At 44.3% G+C, this 19,917-nt stretch overlaps 1 protein-coding gene across 2 annotated transcripts in view; it reads left to right on the top strand.

Moving 5' to 3' along the window:
• The window catches only part of PRKN (parkin RBR E3 ubiquitin protein ligase), a 792,757-nt gene that overhangs the window by 151,810 nt on the left and 621,030 nt on the right, over positions 1 to 19,917 (top strand). For both annotated transcript variants that reach the window (XM_081943460.1, XM_081943459.1), the window contains exon 2: positions 14,961 to 15,124. In XM_081943460.1, the coding sequence (XP_081799586.1) occupies positions 14,961 to 15,124 (164 nt within the window). The remainder of the gene's footprint in view (positions 1 to 14,960; positions 15,125 to 19,917) is intronic.

Raw genomic sequence — 19,917 nt, 5'->3', positions numbered from 1 at the left:
AGGCACAGCCTCACCACTCTCATCATGAAAAAAAAAAGTAAAAGGAAAAAGCTGAGCTAGTTGCTGCCTCACCGTGGATGACTCTGCTTAACCTCACTGATGCTCTCCCTCCCCAAGTGTAGTGACTTCCTCCCCAGGCCCCCATTCATTTCTCTCTCACACACACACAGCTGGATAAAACTATATAAAAATCTAGCCCAGCTTCACTGATTACAAGTTTGAAAAGGCAACGTGGCTCCACCTGCAATCAACTCTGCTTAACCTCACTGGTGATCTCCCTCCCCAAGTGTAGTGACTTCCTCCCCAGGCCCCCATTCATTTCTCTCTCACACACACACAGCTGGATAAAACTATATAAAAATCTAGCCCAGCTTCACTGATTACAAGTTTGAAAAGGCAACATGGCTCCACCTGCAATCAAACTACACTTGGGGAGGGAGAGCACAAGCGAGCACTGAGGAGACCACAGGAGGAGGCAGGAAACCAGGCAAAGAGCCATGCTGTAGTACACACACTTCCCCCCAGCCTCTTTCTTTTGGAAGGCTCGGCTCGGCTCCCCTCCGGCTTCTCTGCCTCTCCTCTCACCCCAGCCTGCCAGCAGGAGGTGGTGGGTGGGCTTTATTGTGTTCCAGGCATTTCCCACCCAGACAGCAGGCTGCATTTGCAATGGTGGAGGTGTTTGGGAAAGGCAGCAGGGGAATGGGGGGGGGGATGGCAGAGGAGCTGCTTTCAAGCCACTGGAAAAGATATCCAATCCAACTTTTTTGGGGGGGGTTGTTTGAAAGTGAGTGAGAGAGGGAAGGGGTAGGAGAGATAGTCCAATCCAACTTCTCTGTGTGTGTGTGTGTGTGTGTGTGTGTGTGTGTGTGTTTGAGAGAGGGGGAGGAAGGGAGAGAGGGAGGAAGGAGGGGAAGGAGAAGAAAAAGAAAAAGAAAGAAGGAGCAAAGGAGAAAAACAAATGCTGTCGCTTTAAATTGGAACTGAGCATGCCTGGCTGTGGAATTCTGGGAGTTGAAGTCCACAAGTCTAAAAATATTTGAAACCCAGCACTGTGTCAGTGCCTCACCAGTCATAAACCTCACCGCACGTCACTGACATGCACACATGCGGAACAGGCTCCAGCCTCACTGATGTCTGACTCTGAAGGCATCTGATAACTGGCATACAGCTCTGGGCCCCCTCTCTGCCTCCAACACAGAGCCCTCATCAGAGCCTTCCCCAGACTCCAGGACTGGCCCATGTTCCCTATTAAATCATTAAAAAATAGTTCCTCCAAAAATGAGTAGTCCTGTAGTAATGAAAACAATTAAAGAGAGGAATTATTCAGTGGCAAGTAATTTGAAGTACAGGGTTGTACTAATTTGAAGTGTGTGAAAGATTAACACATTTTTAAAAATAATTACAATGTTATTCATTTGTCAGTGTCTCTTATTTACAAGGCATAAAGGATTGTGGTGGCTTAATCTTCTGATCCATGGATAAATAATGCACATTGTAATTTTGTTTCATTGCTTGTTTTAGTAATAGTCTATAGCATGTTGATGGCGCAATTTAGTTTTAAACTCATGAGAGAAAGAGTTATCCATGGAGCTTGGAAGAGAAAATATACATCCTCCCAAGGTGACAAGGTTTATGCTGAGATTTCACCTCAGGGACAGAGTTCCTGTCCGTCTTACTAGGTAAACTGTACTGTATTGTATAGCTACATTAACAGATTGTTGTAAATCTGAAGGCACAAATTTCTCACCACTATTTTAACAGCTTGATCCATTAGGGTTAGTCCTTCTGAAGTTTCTTTTTCTGACTATTAAGTCACTGGGGGGGGGGGGGGCTCCTGCCTCTCTTATCTGATTGTTTCCTAGGCAGCATCTCTTTCCATCTTTCTTTCCCCAAGGTCTTTCCCACATAATTACCTTTGCTTGCTTCAAGCTATAAAATACTTTCCTTAGGGTTAATTGCAAGCCTCAGGATCTGTCAGATGTGAATTAGGACCACAAGAGGATTACAAGGGAGATGCATCTTAATTTCTTATTTAACTATTTAACCTTTATAGTAACTCCTTAGTAAAGTCTTGACAACTTAGACTCTTAGTATCTTAGATAAAATATTAGATGCACTATTAGACATACTACTATCCTACTTTAGGCTGATGATGCAATAATTTGTCCTAAATTACCATAGCATTCTGAGCTTTAACTTCTTCTAGGCGGGTATTTCTGGCCATCAGTTACAGGTAGTTCTCGACTTACAACTATATCGAAGGCTGTCCATTATGGTTGTGAGTCATGACAGTTATAAAGTATGAATATTTTTTGTGGCAGCCATTAAGCAAATGTGTTGGTTGTTAAGAGAACCAGTTTTGCTGAAAATTGGAGTGCTAGTTTGGGACAAAAACATCATAAAACAAAGTTATGTGAATGCAGGACAGAGGTAAATGTCATCTGAGAATGAGATATTTTCCTGTACACCGCTTGGAGAGTCCAAGCAATGGGTTAATTCAGTCTGCTTGCCCTTAGGACTGAGGAACTATTTTTCCTTTAGCCACACCTCCTCCTGGTGTGCTCAATCCCCCAGAATTCTTCCTCAGTCAGCCCGTTTGGACGTAATTAGCTAGAGCTCTGAGCTGAATTAATCCTTTTTTGGCTTGGACTCTCTATTTGCGTTTTATTTCTATTTCCTAACATTTCCCCAACTTTGTGAGACGTTTCTATCCTCATCGCTGCGCTTTTCTCCAGCAGAATTTACATTTGAAGGCCAGGAGGTAAGCTGGAAGGTGGTGGGGGGTGCCCCTCAGCCGATCCTTATGGGACGGCTTCGGAGGCCTGCCGCTTGTCGTTTAAAACGGCGCGGCTGCAGCGGCGAGGTTCCTACGTTCCCAGGCCCCTCGTTTGTTATTTTAGACGAAGTTTTTTTTCGTTCCCCGGCCTGCTAGAGGAGCTCAGCCGCAGGGAGGAGTGAGCGATCGTCGCCATTCGAGGCGCGTTCGCTCCTCGCTCTCCCTTAGCCCCATGCTGTTGCGGCAGCCATTTTAGGCGTGAAAAAAAAGCGCGCCCAGCCATGGCCGCCATTTTGCATCAGCCTCGTTATCAGGAGACCGCTGGAGGTGGCAGGGCCTAGCAAGGGTTTCTCAGGCTGGGATCGCCACCTTCGTCTTTTTGCCTATTTTTGCGAGCGGTGCTGGTTCCTGGGCCATACCAACGGTCATTATACCGGCTCAGGGAGGAGGCCTAAGTAAGCGCAGGCCAAAGCCTTTTTTCTAGTCATTCTCCTCCCTGCTTCTCCTGCGGAGCCTTGCGCCTCGGTGCAGGCCCCAATCCTACCCCTGGGCCTCCGACTGGTATTAAGCATGGGATGTTTTCATACGTACTGACTCAATTACTGTGCATATGGCAATTTTGACAAATCTTTCTGTTTGTTTCCCACTGCAGCAACCAGTCTCTCTCTCTAACTTCTGCCTTGTCATAGCCTTGCTCCATCTTGTGTGGTCATTGACTATGGACCTGCCCAGTCCCCCTGATTCCCAAGATACTAGGCCGAGCCTCTCTCAGGCCCCTAACAAGGGTTCCTCCTCATCGGGGAGTGGGGGTGCGGGCAAGAGTGGTGGGGGTAGCTCTGGGAAACAGCGTTCCAGAACCCCTTCTGTGGCTGAGGCCAAGGATGCTGAAAGGCGCCAACGGGCCCTTGACAAGCAGTTTGAGAAGGCCAGGCAGACAGGGAGCAGTCCCTCTCAGGAATCCCTCCCTCCCGGGAAGATCTCCAGATGGTCCTCGCCGAGGAGGTGGAGTCCCAGGACCTATCCCCAAATAGGTCATTTGCAGAGCCGGCTTCCCCGGCACCCTCTTGGGCCTGCGAGCAGGCCCCTCCCCCTGGGGATGCTAGTATAGATGACATGCAGGGTGAGGCTTCCCCCCCCCCTAGAGGAGGGCTTGGATCCTGATTCTGACTCTGAGGAGTTATCTCCCCGCATGCAGGAACTAATGGCCCGTGCCATTGCCAAGGGCATCACGGAGGCCATGAAATTTAAGAGTCCCACTGCAGTGGCCCCTAGGGGTCCCAAACCCGATCAGGCAGCTCCCCCTCCAAGCAAGCGTGCTCGCCATCCTTCCCTGGAGTCCTCGGTGGTCAGCGAGGCCTCTGCCATTGAGGACCCTGACCCGGAGGTGCTAGGTCTCTCGGACGACGAGGACCTTCCCCCTGAAGCGCCCGCCTTTGCGGGTCTGTTCAAGCCCAGCCTTTTCAAATCTGTCCTTCACAAGGTCAAGGCTGCCACCAGGGTGGGGATCAAGCCCAAACCAGCCGCGCCGGCGGCGGATGCCACTCCGGCTAATCCCAATGCGGTCATGTTTGATGTCCCAGCACCCCAACAAGAGCTGGTTCCGGTCCCGGGGCTGTTTCTCGACCTAATCCAGCGCCAGTGGGCTCAACCAGCCACGCAGTCCTCTCCCAGTGGGGTAGACAGGAAGCTTTATACTATGGAGCCAGTGCTGGAGGACCTTCTGGCCCTCCCCACTGTCGACCCGCCCATCGCTGCACTCACCTCCAACTCCTCCCTACCGACCGACCTCCTGGAAGGCCTTAAGGCGGAGGACAAGAAGGCGGAAAAGGCGTGCCACAAGACCCACCTGGCGGCTGCCTGGGCCATCAGGGCCTCTTCATCCGCCTCCTTTTTCAATAGGGCTTCTGTGATCTGGCTGCGCGAGCTCCTAACCAAGCTCCCGGTGGGAGACGTCCGCCTCCACCAGGATGTGTCTAAAATAATCGCGGCCTCCCAATATGCCGCTGACGCATCCCTTAATGCCACTAAATTCGCCTCCAGGGCACTCGGCTCTAATATCTCTTCTCGCCGGCTGATCTGGCTCCGACATTGGCAAGCGGACCAGAAAAACAAGTGGAAACTGGCTTCCACCCCCTTTAAGGGGTCCAAATTATTTGGCGAGTCCCTGGATCCTCTCCTCATCGAGTCCAAGGACAAGAGGAAGATCCTCCCTTCTCTAAACAAGAAGCAGGAACGTAAGACCGCTCCCTTTTCTAGGAGGCAGTCCTTTCGTGCCTCCGAGCCTTCCACCTCTGCCTCTTCCTTCTCTCCCACTAATAGGTCCTTCGGTCAGCAGGGCGACAGGTCCCAGGACAGGGCGCCTTTTCGGGACAGAGGCAGGCAGCAGTTCGGCTTCCGCAAGTATAACCGCGGTGGGGCCTCCAACAGGCCGTTCCGTAAGTCAAAGTGACTGCCCGGGCTTGGCGCCCATCGGGGGTCGCCTCCAGCTGTTTGCCCCCCATTGGGCCCAGACAACCGAGGACGCTTGGGTTCTGCAGATAGTCAGGGAAGGCCTCTCCCTGGAGTTCCTGTCCCTCCCCCCCCCGGACCTTCATCCGGTGCCCAGTCCCATCCTGCCCCCAAAAGAGGGAGCGTATGGACCAGGAAGTCAGGCATCTCCTAGACATCAGGGCCGTGGAACCAGTTCCCCAGGGCGAAGAGGGGAGGGGGTTTTACTCCATCCTCTTCCTGGTGCCAAAGAACTCGGGGGGGTGGAGAGCCATCTTGGACCTCAAAAACCTCAACAGGCACATCGCCTACCGGAGGTTCAAGATGCAGTCACTGCAGACCATTCTGGCGGGGATTCGACAGGGAGATCTACTCACATCTATAGATCTCAAAGAGGCATACCTCCACATTCCCATCCGTCCTCAGCACAGAAAGTTCCTGCGCTTCTATTATGCAGGTCGCCACTTCCAGTACAAAGCTCTCCCATTCGGCCTCTCGTCCGCTCCTCGGACGTTTACCAAAGTGCTGGCGGTAGTGGCGGCCCAGCTAAGACTCAGGCCCATCCTTATCCAGTCGTCGTCCAGGCAGCAGGCATTGCGGGATCTCCAAATCACTATGAGATCCCTCAAAAATCACGGCTTCACTCTAAACCTAGAGAAGAGCCATCTCACTCCAACCAACAGACTTGTACACCTGGGGGCGGTGATAGATACCAACTTGTGCAGGGTTTTCCTCTCCCAAGACAGGTTGGCCGGTCTAAGGTCCATGACCCACAAGGTGATGAGCTTGAGGCAGGCTCCAGTGGTCCTTCTGTCGCAGCTGCTGGGAAAAATGATCTCCTGCATTTCCATTGTGCCGTGGGCCCGCGTGCATTCCAGGGCGCTTCAGTGGCTGCTGCTGCCGCACCAGAGGGCATCCAGGAGCAACTGTCCCAGGCCGATTCGAGTTACGCCGGAAGTGAAGAGGTCTCTCCGCTGGTGGGTGTCTCCGGCCATCCTCAAGGGCCACCTATTCAAGGAGCCCGAGAGGTTAATCATCACCACAGACGCCAGCCACTCCGGCTGGGGAGCCCACATGGGTTCCCTGGTTGTCCAGGGCAAGTGGTCCCAAGTGGAAACCAGCTACAGCATCAACCTGCTGGAACTGAGAGCTGCTCGCCTGGCCCTGCGCCATTTCAGCCGGTCCATTCATCGTCAACATGTGCTTCTGATGACGGACAATGTGGCCACCAAGGCCCACATCAACCGCCAGGGCGGCACCAGATCCAGAGCACTGATGAGAGAGGCGGAGTCCCTGGGACGCTGGGCGGAGCGCCATCTGGAATCTCTCCGCTCCGACCACATCTCCGGAGTGGACAACACACAGGCAGACTGGTTGAGCAGGACAACCATAGATCCTGCGGAGTGGAAACTGGACCCTCGCCTGTTCCACCAGATGTCCGACAGATTCGGAAATCCGACCGTAGACCTGTTTGCGTCCAGGGACAACAAGCAGCTCGACCGCTTCTACTCCCAGTTCTTCACCCCGGGGGCGGAGGGGACAGATGCACTGCATTGCAAGTGGCCCCGCGAGCTACTGTATGCCTTCCCTCCCCTGCCTCTCCTTCCTCAATTCATCTCCAAAGTCATCGCAGAGGGAGCGGAAGTCCTCCTCGTGGCCCCGCACTGGCCCCACAGGTCGTGGTTCGCCGACCTTGTCCACCTGTCGGTGTCTCTTCCGTGGCGCATCCCTCCGGACCAGATCTCCCTCAGCCAGGGGGCCATGGTTCATCCAGAGCCCCAGTGGCTCCAGTTGGCCGTCTGGCACTTGAGGGGGATCAACTGAAAGGCCAAGGCCTGTCAGAGGAGGTAGTGAACACCATTCAGGCGGCAAGACGCCCTTCAACCACCAGGATTTATGATGCGTCCTGGGCCGCCTTCGCAAAGTGGTGTGAGGAGCTGCTCATCGAGCCGACAACCGCGCCTGTTTCCAGAGTCCTTGACTTTCTTCAAGCGGGACTCAACAAGGGCCTGGCCCCGAACACCCTTCGACGCCAAGTGGCAGCCTTGTCCACCGTCTGGTCGGGCGACCATCTTTTGCCTCTCAGCAAAATCCCGAAGGTGCGCCTCTTCCTCAAGGGCGCCTCTAACCTTCGCCCTCCCACCGTTCATCGCTACCCCACTTGGCAGCTGTCCGTGGTCCTGCGGGCCCTCTCCGGCCCTCCATTCGAACCTCTACGCACTACTTCTCTTCGATTCCTGACGCTGAAGACGGCCTTCTTGATTGCCATCACGTCAGCTCGCCGGATTTCGGAGCTGGCGGCTCTTTCTGTTCGCCAGGACCTGTGCGTCATACACCCTGACAGGGTCGTTTTGAGGCTGGACCCGACCTTTACCCCCAAAGTAAACTCATGGTTCCATAGAGCGCAAGACATTGTGTTGCCAAATTTTTGTCCTCATCCGTCGCATCCCAGAGAGCGCTCCTGGCACAATCTTGATGTCAGGAGGGCCCTGAAGGTTTACATTGCTCGTACTGCGGAGTTCAGGAAGTCAGAGGCTCTTTTCCTCTCCTTCCAGCCTGGTTCCCTAGGGAAGAAGGTCTCTTCCTCCACGATTGGCAGGTGGCTTCGTGCCTGCATTGCGACAGCCTATGAAAGTCAATCCAAAGCCGTTCCGCGCGGCATCACCACACACTCCACACGAAGTGCTGCTACCTCGGCGGCCTGGGCCACCCAGGCCTCGATCCTGGACATCTGCAGGGCCGCTACGTGGTCCTCTCCTTCTCCTTTTGTGCGACACTATAAATTGGACATTTTCGCCTCGGCTGAGGCGTCCTTCGGCAGGCGTGTGCTCCAGGCGGTTGTGTCAGAGACCGAATCCCGGGAGCCTTCTTCTGCCCACCCAGATGGACAATAACTTGGGTATGTCCCATTGCTTGGACTCTCTAAGCGGTGTACAGGAAAATGACCATTGGCTTACCTGAAGGGTCCTTTTCTGTACACCGCGGGAGAGTCCAACCCACCCTGGCTCTCAAGGCCGGGATTCGAGTTCTTCGTGTCAACAGTACATCATCTTGGACGCTTCGCTCCGTCCGCACGAACTGACTCCTTCTAAGAATTCTGGGGGATTGAGCACACCAGGAGGAGGTGTGGCTAAAGGAAAAATAGTTCCTCAGTCCTAAGGGCAAGCAGACTGAATTAACCCATTGCTTGGACTCTCCCGCGGTGTACAGAAAAGGACCCTTCAGGTAAGCCAATGGTCAACTGGCATATAAATTTAATTAATAATTACATAAAATGTGGGCCAATTGTTGAGCACCTGAAATCTAGTCATGTAACCATGTGGGTAACAGCCATTGTAACTTCAGAATTGTAGTAAGTACATACGTAACCCTGGGGAGGTCTCTCATAACTTTGAATAGTCACTAACCATTTGCAAGTTAAATTAAACTGTATAGCAAAACCTAAGTGTTGGTGTTTACTAAAAGATCTTTGAAACATAAATGTCAATTAACTAGCAATACTCTAGACAGGGAGTTGTTTTGGGGACTATTGGGTTCTAGGAGCATAAGTTTGCCATTAAGAAGTGCCATCATTATCATCATCATCATCATCATCATCATCATCATCATCATCATGACTATCATCAATTTTTTTTCAATGTAGAGGCAGATATTTATGGCAGTTGCCATCAAAGTCTTTGAGACTGGCTCTTTAGCTCAAATGCAGTACTTTACAGCTCTCAGGTGTGCTTTTATTGCAGCTTTACCAAATTGGAAAAGATTCAATCAGTTTTCTTCTTTCTTGTCTTCTTTGTAACCTTATGCGTGCCAACTGTAGCATTACAACGAGAAGCAGGAATGATTAAGGTTGAGGCCAAGACCTGGCTTTTACGATTAATTATTAGCTTAGTTAAATTTCTTCCAAGTGGGCTTAGCATCACTTACTATGATTGACAATTTTCAGTCTAATTGACATGGAAATTTAAAGTCCAAATTGGTTTTACTTGGATTCTCTTTTAATTGCCTATGGGGTTTGAGAAAGGCAAACAGACTAGATTAAGAACTTTAGATTGAGAGCATCCACAGGATTTGGTTAAACTACCAAGTGCAATTTACCCTGGAGAAATTATGAGTTTTTCCCAACTTACTACAAAAGTAACTCATCTAAGCGCCTTGAGGCAATATATGGTCTTTGCACTAGTTGTTCTTAATGTTCTACCATTAGAATTCTTGGGGGATAGATTTCATGATACCAGTTCCATCCTTGGGGCTTGGTGGAGGATGAGACTCTGATTCATATTTTGTTATTGATTTATCATTATATTTGTGCCATCATATTAGTGCAATTGATTTTTGATTGATTGATGAGGTAGATGTGATATACTTACTTTCTGTATTTCCTTTTTATTGGCAGACATAGATACAGCTATTACTGCTAGGATGGCCAAATGTTGCAGCTTGTTGCGCCTGCTAAATGGCCCTTTAGGAATCAAGTTAGTGATGAGCAATTCAAACTCTGAGCTTTCTCTGGGTTTTTGACAATATTTTTTTCTGCAGACATTTCTGGATTGTCCAGTGATTATAATAAAGATTTGATTAAAGTGAACAGTTGAGTGCTTAGGTAGCAGAAATTTGACTGCTGCTTGTTTCAGGAAAGTGAACAGATTAAATTAGATAAAATAGTGCATGCACTTCGTTTGATATGACTGCCACAGTACAGGTAAACTAGTGTATGCTTTCCATGCTTAAGATGCTTGATTCAGACAGTTTCTAAAAGAGACACAATCTTTATGTGATGAAAATGTAGCTGTGACCTCTTCCCTTCTATTATGCACATTACAGAATTTCGAAATCACACTGGGAACCCAGTTTGCACGGTTGCATAATTCTCTTTGTGGCACAATTATGCTGTACATTATGTTACGAAATCGATTGAAGGAAAAGGTTTCCTGGTTCTCTTTCCATCATGTGAATGATTGCTTCCCACATCTTTTTGCTCATACTCCTCTAAAGTTACAAGGAGCCACTTTACTTACTGGATTTTTGCTCTTTTTTTTAACAAAAATCTGAATTTGCCTTCCTCAAATAACCCTCCGGTTATTTTCTTCCGCTAAATTCAATGCATTCATCCAAGTCTGGTTGTGGAAAAAGGAGCTTGGGAGATAAGTGGAAGGAAAATGTTGGGACTGAATTGATACTTCCAAGTTCTCCCACACTCCTCACTTTGGATATGATTGATAGTAGATTTATTTCAGGGCATTGTCCTTTGTTGCACATAGTTTGGTTGTCAGAGCTGTTGATTTATCCATTATTGGCTTTCTTTACACAATGTACGTTATTACTCAATAAGTCTATTTTCTGGCTGTGCATAGTAATGTCCATGACTTGGACTTGCACAATTTGCTAAACCAATAAAAGCAAAACAGCGCCCCTTCCCAAGCAAAACAACCATCCTCCCCAAAGATATCAAACCTCAAATTCCTTATAAAATTGCAAGTTTAGTCACTGACCTCCTGCAACACTTCCTTTCTCCTAGGGATCATCTGACTATGCCATGGAATGAACGGTCAATGAAATGTGTCAGATTGCACACAACAACAAAAATGTCACATTTGTTCTCTGCTTAACTATAGTAAGGCTAAAGAGACCATTTAGGTAATCAAGTCCAATCATTTCTTCAATGCAGGAATCCTAATTAAAATACCCCTTACAAATAATTGTGTAACCTTTGTTTTAAAAAACAGGGGAGGTTTCCAAACACTCTCTAATGAATCATCACTGTCCCGACAATTAATCATTAACTCAGCTTGGCTTGACTTCATAGACATGGAGTTTCTAAAGTTCCATGAAGTTGGAACTTTAAACATGGGCAGGAATATAGCCAGACAAACCCTTGATTGCTTGTTGCAGTATAGAAGTCTCATGGAGTTTTAAGTATTCTCAAGGGTTTACAGATTATTTTTTCTCCCTTCCTTCCAGATAACTGGTTCAGTGCCTGGTAATCTTGACGTTGTGTGGTTGTGATGTGTTAATATAATGGCCATCTCCAGCCTAAGAATTGTTGGTTGCCACGTTGTTTTAGGCCCATGATGGCAAACCTAAGGTACCCATGCCACAAGTGCCATAGGTTTGCCATCTCTCTGTGGGCACACAAGCCAATGCCTCAGCTCAGTTCTGCCACGCATGCACGTGCAACTCCCACCGGTCAGTTGATTTTGGAGTCTCTGCCGTGCATGCGTGGGGGCGGAGCACATGTGGGAGAGCATGCACATGCACAGGGGGTCATGTGCTCATGAGCGGGACGCACGGAGGTGTGTGCCTGCGTGCTTTTGGCACTCGGCACAAAAAAGTTTAGCCATCACTGTCTTAGACGGCTAAAGGGCTTGACACAAAACTAAAAATGCATAGGGATCAACTGCTTGTCCCAGTCCTAAATGAATGATTCTCAATTTGTTAGAGAAAGAGATAAGAGTTGAACCTTGATTCTGCTATATAGAGGGTTACAACATTCAGTTTTCAGTTGCTGGTTCTCTTTATACTAAGAGCTTTTGCCCTTGAATCTCTCCCTGTGTGCCTTCTAATTACAGTATAAGTCTTAGTGAATCCAGACATCAAATTTTATACCCAACATCTGTACTGCATGCCCAACAATCTCCATTCTCACTTTATATTAAAACTTAAAGGAGATTATTTCACCTCTTCTCAAAAGAGTATGGAGAGATGAGATACCCTAACAGGGATGTAGCAATTAAATGCAGGCAGAATGTAGTTTTTCTGCAGCTGCTATCATGACGCTGACCTTTTTATTGTTGATCATATACCATAACACATATCATGTTTATTTTAATAGGCATTTCAGAATGCATGGTTATAATTTATTTTGTATTCTAATTGTGTTAATAAATATTCATATAATAAATATTATAATAAAATCCCATAGTACCAATTCCTTTTTTCAGCCTGAGAGCCTTTGATGTTATTGAATGAGGCCAACTAGCACTTTGAGGATTTATAATTTCTGTATCAGTGTATTTATTTTCTAAACAAGGCAATAGCTTTACAGAAGTGTAATGTGGTGCTTTTAAAAATACAGATAATTAGTACATTAGGGCCATATTTCAAGTACAGGAAGTCCTTATTTAACAAACCTAAATGGGACTCAAAATTCGGTCGTTGAGCAAAATGGTTGTAAAGCGGAAATAATAACATGATCACACTGACGTATGCCAGCAGTTTTGGCTCTGGTTGATTTTGGTTGTTAAGCAAATCAGGCATGATCAATACAATCATCAAATGCTGGCTTCGCCATTGACTTTGCTTGTTTGGAAGCCAGTGGGGCAAGGTCACAATTGACAATTATGTGATCCCTGGGTGCTCTGAATGTCATAAATGCACGACAGTTTCCAAGTGTCTGAATCACGATCACATGACTGTGTAGGATACTGCCAGGGCCACAACTTCGAGGACCGGTCATAAGTCCATTTTGTCAGTGCTGTAGTAACTATGAACTATGACTAAATGGGTGATTGTTAAGCAAAAACTACCGGCATGTGATCGTTTTAAATGTGAAGGGTTTTTTTTTCCCCCTCCTTTGAATGTGTGGCTCTCTGTATAGCACATTGTGTAGCAATATTTGTGTACGGTTTTCAATAAGCAGGTCATGTCAAATAATGTAACATGGCAAAAAGGGCTTCAGGCTGTTTTATGGAGCGGTGGACTTAGCATCTAAATCACTTCTTGAGAATTTGCTCCTTAAGGGATTCATGTTCTTTCAGTCTGCAGCTTATAACAGATAAAGATGTGGGCACATTTTTTTTTAATTATTGCCACAGGGAAGACTGTGGCAGGTCAAACTATGAAAATTCACAAGGGACAGCTTTCTTTGAAATGTGGAAAATCTTCAGCCATGCTCTAGGAGCTGTCTTTGAACTGAAGTCAAGGAGAAAACATTTCTTACTAACCCTTAGCAACAATGTCAGTTGCTGCTGACCTATAAGATATGGCTATGTTCAATTGTTTATATCAGGGCTAGGTGAGCAGGAACCCGCAAATACCACCAAGTACCATTTTTTTATTTATTCATTTATTTATTTAAAAAATTAAACAGGGAGTGGGCATGCTGCAAAGCAAAGTCAGAACTTCTGGGTACCTTCTTTGTTTCCAAAAATAGGCCCATAATTCCTTTTAAAGTGTGTATGGGACTCTGGTGCCTAATCTAAAAATAGGTTGGAGTGGTAAAGAGTAGAGGGGAGATGGAAGGGAAGGGGAATCAAAAAGCAACCTCACCAGATATAACTGTGTTTTACTACTACTGCCATAGTCACCATGGCAGTCGTTTTGTGAAAAGAGGAGCCCTGCCTCTGGAGATTTTTTTCACTGAGAGCATCTAGGGTGCATTCTCTCATTTATATGACCTAATGTTTTATGGTAATTCTCTCCCTCTCTCTCTCTCTCTCTCTCTCTCTCTCTCTCTCTCTCTCCCTCCCTCCCTCCCTCCCTCCCTCCCTCCCTCTCCCTTGAAGACATCCTAGTATATTGATTGAGAGTTTTAGTTTTAGAAGCACTTTCAATTCAACATATATCACCTGTCAATCTTAATTAACAGTTAAATAATGTAGAAGAGAGCTAGTTGGGTGTGGTAGTTAAGGCACTGGTCTAAAAACAGGGAGACCATAATTTCTAGCCCTGCATTAGGCACAAAGCCAGCTAGGTGACCTTGAGCCAATTCCTCTCTCTCAGCTCTATGGAGAATGCAAGGGCACCTTTGAAATCTGGTAAAGGAAATTGCAAGGACTTTACAGGTAGTTGCCAGGAGTCAGCATGGACTCGAAGGCACATGCACACAAACACATCAAGTAGAATTGTTATATGCTGCCAAAATTCTTAGCAATGACATCTACATGTTTGAGTAAGTTACATTGCCGCTTAATTGTGGGGAAAAAACCTTCTTAAACTTCCCTTGTAAACATGTGAAATATTTTTATGACAGGCATTAATGTACATCTTGACCAAGTACTATTGAAATGTGTTCGACAATTGTTTTTAACAGCGCACAACTATATTAACAGGAGTTACTTTCTATAGTTGTTTTAGGAATGCTAAAACAGACCAGAAAAGACTTTCATGCTACAGGCAGCATATAATTTTCTCTCCATTATTATTTTCTAGACAGTTGGATCTCTGAGAGGCCAGTGTGTATGAACTGACATTTCTGTATTTTTTAATGTTTTCTTTCCAATATATTCTAGCAGCCTACTTCAGTGAGGTTAACATGCTGTGTGTATGTGCATGTATGCATGTGAGCAAACATGTACACATCATTTCCATTACAGTTATATGTACTCTCGTCTCCTGAGAGCATTTAGAATAAGAGGAAATTAGTTATTATTAGTCCTCAGATTGCAGATTAAAAACTGTCTGTTCATTCATTCCTCAAGGAAATGTTATTTAAGATCCTCTTTGGACCATAAAGCATGTTTAATTTAGTTAAGACAATAACATGTGAGGGATTCTTATTTGGAATTGCCTTTCCAAATCATAAAACTGTAATATGCCACTTCTTCTTTCTACAATGATAAAACAAAGTTTTACAATACCATCATGCTGTTGTCCATGTTTCAGAAATTGCCGTCTCTTTTTGTCATTCCCAGATGCATCAGATTTCAAAACACTCAGCATTTTCTCTCCCTAAAAAAAACAATGTCTTGTTTTTGGTCAGTGTTTGTCAGGTTCAACTCCAGCCATGGTTTCCCAGTGGAGGTTGATTCAGATACCAGCATCTTCCAGCTGAAGGAGGCGGTTGCTAAGCGACAGGGAGTTCCAGCTGACCAGTTACGTGTGATTTTTGCAGGCAAGGAGCTCAGGAATGACTTGACACTGAAGGTAAGTCTCCCTTGATAGTTTTGCTTCTGGGATGCTGCCAGCCTCACTGCCTCTGCCTTTAACACTGCCAAACTGACATTCACGCCTGAGATCTAATAGAATAAATAGCACCTGGGGATTCCATGAACTTTACTCCACACTGCTTCATTAATTCTGACCTTCTTAATTATGCATTAAAACAGCAAGCAGTAAGGATAGAGAAGAGGGAGACAATGTGAGAGGGGCTAGAGAAGAAGAGATCTCTGCTCGGTGAATAAATGTTTACTGACTACAGGAGCACATTTTCTGTATCTGTTCAATTTCTACAGTGCTTATTCCATTTGAATCTTAATGAAGAAGGAAGTAAATAAATGGTTCTGAAGCAGGTTGCTTCAGTGTTCAGATGGTCTACAATACGTAACCCAAGTGTGACCCCTGGAGGATAGTTGTGAAGCTGCTCTTGCTATGTATGTGAGAGTTTGCGCAAAGTGCATGAGGAGGCAGGAATGCAGAAGGTTTTCTTAAAGACTGAGGAATGCTGATCAGCTAGCATTTGTAGGAAGGGAAGGCCCTTTGTGAGCAGGAGATGGCGTGGATAAGCCTGCTTTGTTCTTAGGGCTCCACCAAGTGTACACTGGGTTTATAAAGAAACACAGAAGTACCTATCAGAGTTCCTCTACAAAAAAAAAACCTGCCTAAATGGAACAGGAAAGGAAGGGGTTTTTTTGTGGGGGGAGAGGGGATTCTGCTAAAGAAAGGAAAAGGGAGGAGGAGGGAAAAGGAACTATGAGAGTTAAAGGCTAGAGCAAAGATTTGGGTTTCATTGTGATGTAACAAGGGGATGGAGGCCTAATGTTCATGAGAAAATGAGGAGTGTGTAAAACAGAGACCCAAGGCTACCGTGGGGAAAATGTACACTTGTTGTTTACTTTCAAGTTGTTCAGTTGCAACTTGAAAAGGGCACTCTGCAAAGTCCCAGTTGGCTGCCCTTGGAGTGGAGGCGGAGAAATGAAATGGCCTCACTCCTATCAAGTTAGGTTTAATGGCCAGTAGAGATGAATTGATATTCACATTCACAGGTTTTGCTGTGCCTTGAGTGGATGCTCTGTCCAGATGCAGGAGGGAAGGGCTGCTGAAATGGTGTATTCTAATTTCTCTTGGGTGGCTAGGACATTTATCACTTTGCAAGGTGCTTTAGGACCACTTCTTTGCTGGTCACCCAAAAGGAACAATTGAAACACAAATTGCTCTTGGTATTCTCTCCCATAATGCTTGGTGTTTAACCACCTATTCCTTCTATTTCAAATGCCCATGCTACTATTTAGGTAGCATGCATAAAATATAAAGAATTTTTTTAGTTTCAGTTACGCTCCATTAAACTGCACTATTTTAAAGGAAACTTCAGTGCCAAAGACTAAATTTGAAATCTAGGCTATCCTTTCAGAAGCTGGTGGTGTTGTTGTTTTTTTTTACACTTATCTATTTGGTGCCTGCATTTGTGTTGAATGTTACAATTGTACAATTGTGCCAGAATGTTTCTGGGTGAAATGTAAACTGTTATCTGCGTTCATTCAAAATAAGGAAATGACAACTTTTTTGCAGTGTGAAACAAGAGAAGTACAATGGAAAGCCTAGCTATTTTCGTAGCAATGAGACTATTATCCTATACCTGGAAGCTACTTTGTTAGCTTATTCTAATTTTGTTTTGCAGGCTAGGCTAGCTGCCTACACACATGCTAATCCATTTACTGCTCTTGTTAGTTTTATTGAGACTAATGTTACAAATCTGAAGAAATATGGGTGTACATATGTGTTTGTGCATAACAGTATGTAAAAATCAAATCTCCTATTTGATTAAGTCAAATTTACAAAGAATGTGGAGTGGAAAGTAGAATAATCTTTTCTAATTTAATAATAATACCTTGGAAAATTTGGATAACTGTTGTATGATCTCACAGTTGTTCTCACAGTAAGGTATGAAACAGTCTCACACTAAATGGAAAAGAGATATAAATTTGGTCAGCCACAAGAAGAGGGATATTCCCAGTTCTAGACACATCTAATCTAAAATCAGTTGTTTTAAGGCTTTCCTTCTTTATAGGAGCTGTTTGCTTCCTGATGTAATCTTCGTATGTAGAGAGATGGGGCAAATTTCTAGATGGTTGAGCATAAAACAAGAGAGGCCGAAGCATTAACTCCAACAACACTTTCTAAGGTGGCCTGTTAAACCCCAGGTCCTATCTGGTCATTGACCAAATTTAAGTGACTTACTAATGGCTCTGTAAATACCATTTACAATTTTTGTGTGATTCTAATTATGGAAGAGATGACTATTGGCTGTTGAACTCAACCTCTATTCAACCTTTATGCAAGGGATTAAATCCTTTTCAGATTTCATTCTACAATTTGAGCCTTTTGGCAAGTATATGCCCTGTGAAAAAGGCCAGGTCAAGCAGATGCAGCAGAGATTCCACAGAAGTTTTTTTTTTATTATTATAATAAGATAAAATTAGCATCTTGAAAAACTGTTCACATTTCTCTGTGTCTCAACTTATGCTAAACAAAATCAAGGTGGTCTTATTTTGAGTTCCTCTGTCATGCTTTCTTCTTTTCTCCAGATTCCCAGCCCCATATCTGCAGTGGAGCTGCAGAAATGAAAATTGAAAGTTGTGTAAGTAGGAGATTAAGGAAAGTGAGGCCGGAAATCTTTGAAGCATAGATGTGAAGAAGTAGAGTGCACAAATATGAGCTGGGTGTTAGCAGACACATATATCTCTTTCTCCCATTGTGATGGGTTCAGAGACATTTATTTATCAATAGGAGACTTCCTTGGCATCTGTGCATCTGACCTTGACAGATCACAGAATCTGATATGCCAACATTATTCAGAATTGGCACATTAAAGCAGAATTGGGAACAAAGTAGAATAGCAAGATCTGCTGGGGATCTACAGCTATAATGCCAAAGCATGCAAAAATTGATCCCTCTACCTAATGCCCCTTGTAAATTCACCTTTTCTTGTGACTGGTGCAATATCCTCAGTAGATTGCTTCTACTTATTGTATAGTCTTATTTCAATAGACATGTGAGTCATGAATTATCAGTATTTTGTTCTAAACAATTAGAACATTTCTTTCTCATTTAATTAATGTTTGTAAGCTGCCCAGAGTCAGATAGATGGATAATTAGGTAGGTAGGGTAGGTAGGTAGGGTAGGTAGGTAGGTAGATGATGATGATAGATAGATAGATAGATAGATAGATAGATAGATAGATAGATGATAGATAGATAGATAGATGATAGATAGATAGATGATAGATAGATAAAATTAAACTTTTTTCTGCATATTTCAACTGGAGGCAGATTATGTGCTGGAAATACATTAACCTTCGGTTTGATCTGAATATAAAAAAATGATGTAAATAATGTTTGACTGAGCATGTGGATGGTAATTGGATTGTATACTTTGGAGCAAGATCACTGGAGGATTTGAACTGGGAAGGCAATGCTACCGTCTGCTGTGCATTGAAATTAATACAATTAAGTACTTTAGAAAGTTGTTCTGTATGTTAATATTTTCAGAAAGTGAACCACTGGAGTGTTTTTGTTACTTGGTATTCTTTTTGTTATTTGGTATTCTTCAATAGCATAAGGAGAATGACTAGAAATAGGTCCTGGTGAAGAATCAGGTGACAGAAGAAAATGGGTTCTTTGAATGATTAATAAAATGTTGAATGTCACATGGCCCAGGACTGACTGACTGACAGACTTACTTACTTACTTACTTACTTATTTACTTACTTACTTATTTATTTATTTATAACTTTTTTGCTGTCTATAGACTCGAGGTTGGACCAAACTTCATCTTTTTAATCACTGTAGTGATTTAGAGTTTACTTTTTAAAACAAATTGTTACTTGAAGAGGCTTAACCTACAGAGCCATGCGTTTACTTGTGTTTACTGGGTGAGCCTTTCTTCAATTCATTAAGAAAGAAAATTATATGTCTAACGTTTTGTAGGAATTTTCCTTTTAGAATACACAGCAATATGGTGATTACAGTGTACATATTTTAAACAGGGTTCAATATGCCCCAAATGTTCCACTAAATTCCAATATAATAAAAAAGAAAGAACTTCTTTTTGCCTCCATTTTTTTCTGCATTACATGATTCTATCATTTCAGTTCTGAAGATATTACTTTATATGAATCTTTTCCATTTTTTCCTGGATCTTCCATAAAGTTAGTTCACTTCAAATTTTGTTGACCATTGTTGTTGTTTTTTAAATAGTTGGAGAAAAAAAGTACACTAATCTCACTAAAGTTGTATGGATGACTATATCCTCTGTTATCTTTTAGGGGGTGGAAAGAAGAGAAGAGTACCAAGTTGGCAAGAAGATACAATTAACTCTGCAAACTAGAGACCAATCCTAGAGATATAAATGTTTATTTTACTTGACCAAAACACAGTTCTTATTTTCCAGGAATTTTAAGGTCTTCCATTTATCGTTTATAGAAAAACTATTCCAAAAAATGCACTTAAGATATCTAAAAAGCATTTTTAGTTCTTTTCTCAAGTAAAGAAAAAAAAAACATAAAGCTTTTAACGTTAATATTTTAAATGAATTTGGTCAGGTTGTTTAAGAACAGTAGAGTTTGTTTTCACAGCCACGCATAGATTTCTTGCTGCCTTCTGTTGGCATAAATAGTTAATATTTCTAAACCTAGAAAGTAATATTTCAGTTTTCAAAACAAGAGCATGAGGTTCAATGCATTCTAAATACAAAACCACAAATGAATAATAGTAAAGCACCCT

Source organism: Natrix helvetica (assembly GCF_964273705.1).
Source record: "Natrix helvetica genome assembly, chromosome: 2".
NCBI classification, from domain to species: Eukaryota; Metazoa; Chordata; class Lepidosauria; order Squamata; family Natricidae; genus Natrix; species Natrix helvetica.
Note: the sequence above shows the minus strand (reverse complement) of the source record. Positions and strands in the feature narration are given on the sequence as shown.